This window comes from Nelumbo lutea, chromosome 1, assembly GCF_056320005.1.
Source record: "Nelumbo lutea isolate HS-2025 chromosome 1, American lotus-T2T, whole genome shotgun sequence".
Lineage (NCBI taxonomy): Eukaryota > Viridiplantae > Streptophyta > Magnoliopsida > Proteales > Nelumbonaceae > Nelumbo > Nelumbo lutea.
The window spans coordinates 167,405,292-167,416,345 of record NC_142684.1 but is presented as its reverse complement, the minus strand read 5'-3'; the positions used below and the strand labels follow the sequence as shown (position 1 = coordinate 167,416,345).

Genomic DNA, 11,054 nt, shown 5'->3' with positions numbered 1-11,054 from the left:
GAGACTATAAGTTTTGTAAATTATTAATGGATATTTTAATTTACATAGAGAATTTAGTATTTGGTTGACATCTTTGTTGATGTAAAAAAGTAAAAATAATAAAATAAAAAATAATTAATATAATAATTAAAATATAATAGACAAACATGTTTTGAATTTTGGACTCTTAATTGATACATTATCAAAAAAATTGTATGACATCTATGCATCATATTATATTAATGTAAGATATATTTTTCATATACACCATTAATATATATATATATATATATATATATATATATATCTATGTATTTATACATTATTTATGGTTATTTGAACTTTAATTTAATACTATTAATGTATTACGAAATTTTTATGTGTTTCCCTAGCATATTCATATTTTTCGTCTATGTCCATGCGTTTTTAGAGTGTATTTGTATTCGTATTCAGATCTAAGTTGCTTAATAGAATACTCGATACCGATACTTTAGTCCTTGATTCCTACTCCCTTTACCTACAAAGATTGACGAGATTGAGATGCATTACTCTTTTGCTTCAATCCTCTTTACAATCTATAACTACATAGAGTAGTAACATCCTTGGCTCTCCGAATATCAATATGAGCCTTCAAATGAATGAAAAAAATTAAAGAACCTACCATAAGCCTTCGACCCCTATTTACAATATAAAAAATTGCACATTTGACCTATTTGTGTCAAACGGAGTCAACTTATCAGATATATTTAAGTAGTTCTGGAAAACATTTGCCTAATAGAATACTCGATACCGATACTTTAGTCCTTGATTCCTACTCCCTTTACCTACAAAGATTGACGAGATTGAGATGCATTACTCTTTTGCTTCAATCCTCTTTACAATCTATAACTACATAGAGTAGTAACATCCTTGGCTCTCCGAATATCAATATGAGCCTTCAAATGAATGAAAAAAATTAAAGAACCTACCATAAGCCTTCGACCCCTATTTACAATATAAAAAATTGCACATTTGACCTATTTGTGTCAAACGGAGTCAACTTATCAGATATATTTAAGTAGTTCTGGAAAACACAGGGCATATTTAAGTAGTTTAATAAAATTAGAGGATATATTTAAGTAATTAACCCTTTAAAGAAAAGATAAAAATGTATTTTTTTGTAATAAGATAAAAAAAAAGTTATTCAGAGTTAGGATTTGTGTCCAATTCATCATCCTGTGACACATTTCCGCCATTACAGTTGCACCTTTGAGCTAGAAAACAACAATAAAAGGAGCTGAACTCTTAAATCTTAATACAGTTGGCTTCTGCTTCCTTTCATCGAAAGTTTCAAACCTTACAAAACAAAAGAAATACTTTTAAAGTTTAGCTTTGGAAGTTTCAAACCTTCCAAATTTAAACTTCAAACAAGATATGTATATAGCCTCCATCTTTTTTCTCCTTTTTTTTATTTTATGTTTTTTTGGTTCTACATAATTCCGAATGGAGACTTCTACGTTTAGCATGCAAAACTTTAAATTAGTATAAAAATATAGATTAATAAAAACTTGATAGGTTATTTAATGAGGGTATCAAATGACCACTTTTTTTTAGAATTCCTTTCATGTATCAGGTGTGTTTTTTGGGTCTGGTGCGATAGATGGGCATTATTTTTTTCAAAAAGACCTTATTGTCTATTAAAGGGTAACAATAATTACTTTTTGTAGTATTAAGAATAATTTATTACCCATATATAACCAAAACAAGTTACATTTATTAATTATATTGTTAATAAAACATAATATGATAATTAGGGTGAGCAAAAAAAAAACCAAAAAATTGAACTGACTGAAAAAATTTACCGAAACCGAATAAAAAAAATTGGTTAATTGAAGCGATCAGTTTAGTGTTTTTAAAAAACCAAAGGTACCATTTCGATTTCGGTTAACCAATATAGAAAATCAGTGGTTAACAGAACCGACCGGTATACATATATTTCTATATTATATAATATATTATAGATTAATAAATATGCATTATATATATATATATATATATATATATATATATATATATATATATATATATATATATATATAAGTTTGTATATTTGTAATATATATTGTAAAAATTAAAAAACCAAAAAATTGACGAACTGAACTAATTGGTTTTGGTTACCGGTTTTCCAAAAACCGGTACTACCAATTTGGTTACAAAAAATGCTCCATGGTTCAATTAACTGAACCGTGAACACTAATGGTAATTATTTTATTTATATAAAGTATATAATTAACTATAACTTAATTAATCTAAACTATTTGATAATATAACATGGATTATCAAAAATTTTTAGTAAAATTAAAATTAAACAAAATTGTTAATTTTAAAAATAATTTATTAATTTAAAATTCACATAGCTTTAGGGGTGAAATCAATCTAGAACTATCTAGGCTTGTATTAGCACAACATACCGTAAGGCTTCGCTTGGGCCCCACACTTCAAGCTTGACATGAGCTTTACATGGCTCGCACATATTTATATTATTTATACGTATAATAAAATGTATAGTATACATATAGTAATTATAATATGTGATATTTTATATTATAAAATGTATAAAATAATCTTTATATACATGTTTTTTTTTGTAATAGTACATGTTATAAGACATGTAATAATCTATATATTCACTATTTTATATAAAAAATTTATAGGCTTGAATTTAAGTTAGACCCTATCAAGCTTAGGCCATAACTCTTATGACAATTGATAGGAACGGGATCTGCTCCTCACAAATGGAAACCTGACAGGCACATCCACCGTGCATGGGGAACATCTCCCGTGAATAATAACTTATAAGTATGGGAGATGTTCCCAACGCATGATAGGATGTAAGTGTGATGCGCCCTGTGTGAGGAGCAGATCCGATCTTCAATTGATAAGCCTAGATTAGGCCCATGTAGGAATGGGTATGAGCTTACGTTTTTGGCCTAGAACCTAGGACGAGTGCAACCTTGGGCATAGCCTTATCACATATTCTAAGCCCAACCTGAGGCCAACTTGGCTCCATCCATTTTAATTTTAATTAACACAAGTTTATTAGTAAAACAAAAAGAAATTATTAGTTCTAAAATTAATTTTTATAATTTAATATCCATTAAAATTGCATTTAAAAATAATGATAAAATCAATGAATATAATAGCAATAAACTAAAAATTATATTTAATAAAAATAAGAAATATGTTTAAAAATTTATTGACTTTAAAATCAATTTAAAATAGCAACATTAAAAGTTCTAATATAAAATAATAAAACTTAGTAAAAATTAATAAAACTAAACACTACTATAAATTTATTAATAAAAGTATATAATGTAAGAAAAAAATTAGTTTCAATTTAACAAAAATTTTGGCATTGATCCATCAAAAAAATAATGTTTGGATCGGACTCGATCTCACTTGACTCAATTGGGATTGTTGCAAGGTTCATTTTGCCACAATTACTTTTAACAAAGCTCATGCATTGCATGGGTACCAACTAGAGTCTATTGGAGACGGAAAATAGAGAATAGATATTGAAGTTCTCTCTCTACACTTGAATGGTTGTGGGTAGGGCATTATCGTTGGTTCCACAACTCATTGAACAACCATTGTGTTCAGCCGGTCTCCTATAAAAACAACTCCTTAAATCAGCTTTCATGATTTCATAAACTCCATTCTAGGTTATATTGAATTGGGGTCATTTTTTGAGAAGTCAATTTAATGGATCCTTTTTGAAAAGGGAAAATCTAAAATCCAATGGTCGTTTGTTTCGTAGTTGGAATCGGAGTCAAAACCGTTTATTCCCATAGGTTGTTTGATTCATATAGGAGTTGGAATTAGAATTAGAATAATCTCGAATGAGATCTTATTCCCAAGGGAGGGATAGGGAATGGTCATTCCTTTGAACCATGTTTTTTAAAACCGACTCGGAGACTGAACTGGTTAGGGGTCTGGTTACCGAGTCAGGTGGTCCAACCATTCAAATCGAACAGTCGGCCCATTCTGACAAAATAAAATAAAATAAAATAAAAATGGTCAAAATCATTCAAACATTAATCGCTCAGTTCAACGGTTTGCTTACCAAAATCAACGGTTTTTGGAGAAAATCCGGTTTTGGAGGAAAATGGACCAGTTCCTAGTTTTTCCAGTCTGGTCCGATTTTGAAAACCATGCTTTGAACGAGGGAACACCATTCCAACAGAAATGGAAATGGGATTCTGATTCTGCCAAACTAAATACTTAGAATCAAAATGACCCATTCCAATTTCACTCAATCAAAAAGTTGGAATTGAAATGACTCGTTCTCGTTTTGATTCGAAACCCATATTCTTGTGAACCAAACAGACTCTAAATCTTATGAAACTATATTAGCAAATATCCACAAAACCAAAAGATTACAAAGAGTTATCTCTTTTAATTTGGAGTCCCCACTTCCTCTTGTCTGGAGAAGTATTTTGGGTGTTCATGGGTCACTTTGGTTCGGTTGCAGCTTGTTTGGGCAATAGAACCAACCTGATCAAGTTGGGGAATTGGTCACTCGAAACCGACCAACCATTAATGAAAACCAGCTAATTCAGATTGTATCGATTTGGATGATCCTCAGTTCAAAAGATTAGAACTTCAAAAACTTAAATTTAGATTTTTAAAATTATAATAATATTGTTAAACAAATTATATATATCAAGTAAGTGACCGAAAGTATTAAAAAACTGACCAATTCAGGTTGAATTGAGTCGATTTAATGATGAATAACCTCGGTAAGGCCAGTAGCAGACTTTTTTTTTTTTTTTTTTTTTTTGAATTAGTAACAAAAATTCGAATGAAATTGCAAGAGTAAAAAGGAACACCTTATGGTTGGCGGGTGTACAAGTGCTTATTAATACCGTCATTTAATTTCAATCACCCCTTCCTTTTCCCCTCTAGAAGAAATTGACAGATGTAAAAGATGGTTTCTATGCAGAGATAAGAGGTTACAATAACTCGAGGAAAATCCATCACATAAAATGCTGAACTGGGCTTTTTTATTCAGGTTAGCCATGGCGTCTGATGACTCAAAATGATAGGTTATGGGCAAGAATCCTACTATCCAAATATATAGCAGAGGCCAGCGTTCTTTAACAGATGCAGGCGCATTGGGGTAATGGTTTTTAACTTTTTATCGTCAGTCAGTCATTTGTGGATCTGCTTTAGGATTTACAGACAAGAGATAAATATATATATATATATATATATATATATATATATATATATATATATATATATATATATATATATATATATAAAGTATTATAGACTATTCTTGTATATAAATCCTTTACATCTTTCATTTCTTTTAAATATAATATTTCTTCATACACACTATTTATACCTAAATGCCACAGCTCAACCCTTGCAAAGGGACCCTAAACTAGTTTGAACAAAACAAAGAGAGGAAATTGCACCTATTCAATTCAATTTGCAGCAAAAGCAGCCTATATACGTTTGTGACTTTATGGCTATTTATCTCTATGATACCTCGAAAGTTATGAAACTTGACAAACTTTAACCAATCAAAATCCACATGAATTTGAACCGATACCAGTTGATTGGTTATCAGTTTTTTTTTTTTTTTTTTTTTTAATTTAGAGGTAAAAGGTATTATATTGAGACTAATAGATACATAGATCTGGATATACATGATTCATTTTTGGCAGATGCCATCACCCCCTTACTTGGGTGATCAGGGGTGTGAGATTAACTAGGCAAAAAACTAGGTTAGATCAACACAATCCCAACAGTAATTTATCCCTATGTCCCCAACTTTTCTTTTCCAACAAATTCCTTACAAATTGCCTTGGATACCAATAAAAATACTTAAAAACAAATATCATCATCTGATCAAACTTGAATTCCTTTATGAGAACAAATGCACGAAGTAAGGTTTAGACCATTCTCAAAATAATGAAATTATGGCATATATAACAGAAGAAAAGGCAGAGAAAAATACTAGCTAGAAGGAAATAGGAATAAATACACAATTTTGATATAATAGATACGGATGGTTCACAATCAAACATACAAAGAAAGGTCCACCAACCTTCCACCCCCCAAATGGGTTTAGAGGGACAATCCCGATTCCTCATCCTCTTCAAGGCTGGAGGCGTAAACAAAGTAGAGAGCCCAGATGAGAGCAAAGACGCCCAGAAGGATCCATCCAAGAAGGTTGTTGCTCAAGCCAAAGGGGAGTCCAGTTCCTTCTGTGCTCATTCTCTCATCCACCAGAGCCAAGGCGGCCGGGCTCGACATGGTTGCAGCGCATGCAGCTGCCATCAGTGCTGCATTCATGCTCACATTTGAGCGGGTGTTGGGTGTGGAGGGCTGCTTCTCCGCCAAGCACATCACACGTCCCCTCTTTTCCATTGCCGTGAACCCTGAAGCATATGATGAAGGAAGAAATATTGCAAATGTAATGTCGATTTGTCATCAAACTTATCTTTCTCTGCAAAAATTAATGAAGAAAATAACCAGTCTGTCGAGTATCGATCACATACACTTGGAAAGCTTACCAAGAACAGGGGATGATGAGGGCCCAATGGAACTCCTACGCCCGAGGCTGCCTCGAACGACTGATGAAGTCGGAGTGCTCACCGAGATGGAAGCCATTTTACTTCGATGTGGAGGAAAATGGAAGAACCAGAGACAAAGCAGAGCACTGGTTTCTTTGTCCAAGGAGTGCACTTGGTTCGTTGTAGACATGAAATTAAGGAAATTATATTCTCGAAGTACCACCCCTCGTTCCATATCCTCAATCTGCATATATCCAACCAACACCCTCCACGTGTCACATCATCCATCGCTCATCACTCCCAGGTGTGCCTAGAATCGGATTCTAATGAGAAATTTTGATTCTGGAATGCTATGGTGATGCATAATTCAGTATATTGATGCGATCAGACACCAAAACGCTCCTTTTGTTTGTCTAAATAATCTATATAATACCATAAAAAACTTATGGCAAAATTTTTAAATTATTCCTAATGAAACACCATATGACGTTTAAATTGTTTTTAAAACCCAGCATTACCCCCATTCCCTTCATCTTGACACAACCACATAACACCGACACTCCTTACTCTCTCTCTCTCTTCCCTCTATCTTTTTCTATCTTCCTTCTCTCCTTTTTCTTCTTTTTTTTCTAAAACAAGGAAAGATTTTTGTTTCACATAGGTTAAAAGAGCAAAACCCACTGTCTTGACGATGGAGATGAACACTAAGCCCCCTATCTTGACGATCTTTTTCTTGGATTCGAGTGGAGGAAAGAAAGAGAGACCTTCATGATAGGGGTTCGATTGTAGAGAATAGGAAGAAGAGGAGAGAGAAAGCCCTATTCAGTTTGTTCGATTGGAGAGAAGATGAAGAAGAGGAGAGAGAAAGAAAGAGCCTAGCAAAGTTGGGGCGGGGAAGCACGTTCCCCCACCTCACCTCACCTCGCCTTGCCGCTACATCTTTGGTTCAATAGGTGATGAGGTACTACGGTTTGAACACAACATTCGCCGCTGCCAAACCCTCCCTCCCCCACCTCACCTTGCCTACCTCATCTCTGGTTTAGTTGATGATGAGGTGCTACGGTTTGAACACAACAATCGGTGACGAGGTACTACCTCACCTCGCCTTGCCTCACCCACTGTTATTGATCAGGTTTCATGGCGTGGCGGCCAAAACTGGTTTGAACTTGTATTCCAGCTTGGTTGAAGAAACCTCTGCATTACGATCATCAAGGAGGTTGACCATAGAGAGGGCAAGAGTGGCATCGAGGAGGTTGAGGGCTGAGGCAGTCTCCGACCCTAGAGAAGAAACGATTTGGGAAACCTGGTTGACAGGTTCTCTACAGGGAAAGTTAAATCTCCGTCAGTTGTAATTTCCATCAGAACAACCAGCTGCTACTAACGATGATGCTCCACTAGCGAGGGATAAGATAACAGGTCAGCTGCCTCTGGATACAAGAGAAGGGATAGAAAGAGAGGAAAATGGAGTCGAGGGAGATTCAAAAAAACATAAGGGCAAAAGGGGCACTTCATCATTTCCATTACAATTTAAGCCCAACGGCAATTGTTAGAAATAGTATGGATGGTGCAAGATAATATTTAAACGGTAAGAATAGAGGTAGTCAATTACCTAATTATTAGGGATAATTTAAGAAATTTACTCAAAAACTTATAACCAATCAACCACTATCATACACTAGTTTTGATGGATCCTGGTATAATATCTTTTGGGCATTATAGATTTAATTACTTAACTATTATAAAGTATTAATACATCATTCCTTATTTTAAAATAGAATATTAATTAAAAATTACAAAATCCAAAGCAAGTATCACATTATAGTAGTATAAAAAGATATAAAATTAATATAAAAAGATATTACATCGAGTATGTGTAAGTCATCATCATAACCATCTAAGCTTTGTCCTAACCATATGGGTCAGTTATAATAATTTTGTTTTTCCCATTAATCCATCATATTCGGTCATCATCACAAAGCATGCGCAAGTTCACCAATAAATTTATATCATTAAAATAACTATTAATTACTTTGTTTTTACTTATCACTAAAAACAAGAAAATCCCTATTTTAATTTAAATTACTTATGAATTCATAAACATGATTTTATTTTTGAGAGTGGATTCACTTTGTGGTTCCTCCTACCATCAAAATCATTCATAATATAAGGAAAAACATTTTTTTGGCAATTTATAACTTTTCCCACATTTTTTAAGGAAATATTAGATCTATTTTTACAAGGAAAAAAATCAGAATTTCAACATGCAGAAATACTCATTAACACACATTGATATGTATTAACTGATCAAGCCAAATTTGTTATGACCCCACCTTAAATTAAATGAAGTGACATCTCGATGCAAAGCCATTCATCTTATGCCATTAATTAGTATGCAAAAAGCCTATACGAGTGCAAAAGGCTCCCACTAATGAGGGTTCTGGAGAGACAGATGTACATACAGAAAAAAAAAAAAAAAATTGTTTCCAAGATTTGAACCCGACCGTTGTAGCAAGGCCCACCCAAGTAAGTAGATAGGTAGGTAGGAGTAGACCTGTTTATGGGTCGGGCTGGGCGTTTACTCATCATTAATGGAAATATACTAGGCCCGAGCCTGGCCTAACCAACTGGCCTATAACTTGGGCCCAAGTCCGATCCTGATAAAAAGCCCGAAGCATGAATCCGAGCCCAAAGCCCAATCTAATAAAAAAATCACAATTTTTCCTATTCAAATTAGAATTAAAAATTTAGATGGTTTTTTTTTCTATTTAAATGAACAATGGGCCTACAAGATGATTTTTTCCCTTTCTTTTACGTTTTAAAACACAGTTTTACATCCTTAAATCAAAAAAATTATTCAAACGGACATAATCACATAACCCATTTTAAGTTTAAATTTAGGTCGGGCCGAGCTATTTTGACAAAATGTGAGTCCAGCTCGAATTTATTACGGGCCGAGCTTTTTGGCCCGAGTTTAAGCCCGCGAGCCTATAAAAATGTTCAAGCCCGTTCGAGGGGGCCACCCGGCCAATGAACAGGTCTAGGTATGAGAAAATTAATGTAAAATTTGCAACTCCAATAAATGCAAACAAAACAAAATTTGCAAACTTCGCATTGTGTAGGAGTGCAAATTATACTTATAAAACAAACGGATGCAAAACTAAACTAGACGCAGAATTGTTACGTAGTTCAGATTTGCATTGCAATCGAATAGAGCATTTAGGAACTCAATTCTCATTAATTGAAAGTTGAAAACAAGGTTCAAAGTATCGCGTGTATCTTATCCTATTTTTGGGGTATTGATATGCTAAATAAAAGGGGTTTTGGGGTTTGACCACTTTCAGGGGGGAGCTAGGCTTAGACAAACTCCCCGTAGGATTTTGTATATATAAAAAATAAAGCAATAGAGAAGCATGCTTAATACGCAAGTAGGGGTGAGCAATATTTGATTAAAATCGAAGAACCGAATTGAAAATTTTTGGTGTTGGTTTTTTACTTGATTTTTGTTTAAATTGGTTCAGTCAATTCGGTTCTCGATTTTTAGAATTTGAAATTCGGTTAATCGAACTTATTATTATTATAAATTATATATAATATGTAAGATACAATATATAATATATGTTATATGTTATAATATATAATATATAATAGCGAATATATTATTAAATTTCGGTTTTAACCAAAATAATTGAAAATCAAACCAAAAATTTTGATTTTAGTTTTTTCGGTTTTTTTATAATTTGGTTTTGGTTCAGTTTTTATTTTTATTTCAGTTTTTAATTTTTTGACTTATTCAATTTGGTTTTAATGGAATAAGTCGAATGCTCACCCCTATATTCAAGTTTGTGCATATTGAGTTTATTAATTTTTGTAACCAAAAAGGAAGGCATGTGCCATGCATGTGTAGGGGTGAGCATTATTTGGTTAAAACTGAATCACTGAATCGAAAATTTCAGTTTTGGTTTTTTTGGTTCAGTTTTTCGGTTTTTGAGAAATTCGGTTTGGTTAATTTGGTTTTTAATAAGTTTGGTTTCGGTTTTCAGATTTAGAAATTCGGTTAACCGAGAAAAACTGAATTACCTAAAATTCATTATATAATATATAATATGCTATATATCTATATATTATTATATATAATCTATTATAATGAAATTAAATCTTATAATATATTATAATAATATATATATTATAGGTTATAATATATAATATTATATATAATAATAACTAAAATCGGTTTTTAACCAAAATAACCGAAAACCAAACCAAATATTTCAGTTCAGTTATTTCGTTTTTATTGAAAATCGATTTTGGTTTTCATTTTAATATTTCGGTCTTAAAAAATTCGATTTATTTGGTTCAGTCTTTAACCAAATAAATCGAATGCTCACCCCTATGCATGTGTATTGTTATAATTGGTGTGGATATATTTGGTTGGCTCGTCGGATCCTGACACATGGCATCAGTCAGGGTATTACCAACTAGCAACTTTTCATTAAGGGCACTTTGGGTAAT

At 32.7% G+C, this 11,054-nt stretch overlaps 1 protein-coding gene across 2 annotated transcripts; it reads right to left on the bottom strand.

The window, feature by feature from the left end:
* Positions 1-5,874: 5,874 nt before the first annotated feature.
* LOC148879011 (photosystem II reaction center W protein, chloroplastic-like) lies at positions 5,875-7,985 on the bottom strand. 2 transcript variants are annotated; one of them, XM_088960377.1, is made up of 2 exons: positions 6,546-7,985; positions 5,875-6,410 (listed from the first exon to the last, which is right to left on the bottom strand). In XM_088960377.1, the coding sequence occupies exons 1-2, from the start codon at positions 6,793-6,795 to the stop codon at positions 6,097-6,099; spliced, it is 564 nt and encodes a 187-aa protein (XP_088816503.1). In that variant the 5' UTR covers positions 6,796-7,985; the 3' UTR covers positions 5,875-6,096. The 2 variants fall into 2 exon arrangements, with proteins under 2 accessions (XP_088816503.1, XP_088816502.1); XM_088960376.1 differs by having other exon boundaries at positions 6,531-7,966.
* Positions 7,986-11,054: the final 3,069 nt, after the last annotated feature.

Bases quoted from the DNA above. Each gene is read 5' to 3' on its own strand.
- LOC148879011 (XM_088960376.1), bottom strand. From the start codon at position 6,795: ATGCAGATTGAGGATATGGAACGAGGGGTGGTACTTCGAGAATATAAT. The intron at 6,411-6,530 runs GTATGTGATCGA...CATATGCTTCAG, and splicing joins TCTTGGTAAGCTTTCCAAGT to GGTTCACGGCAATGGAAAAG.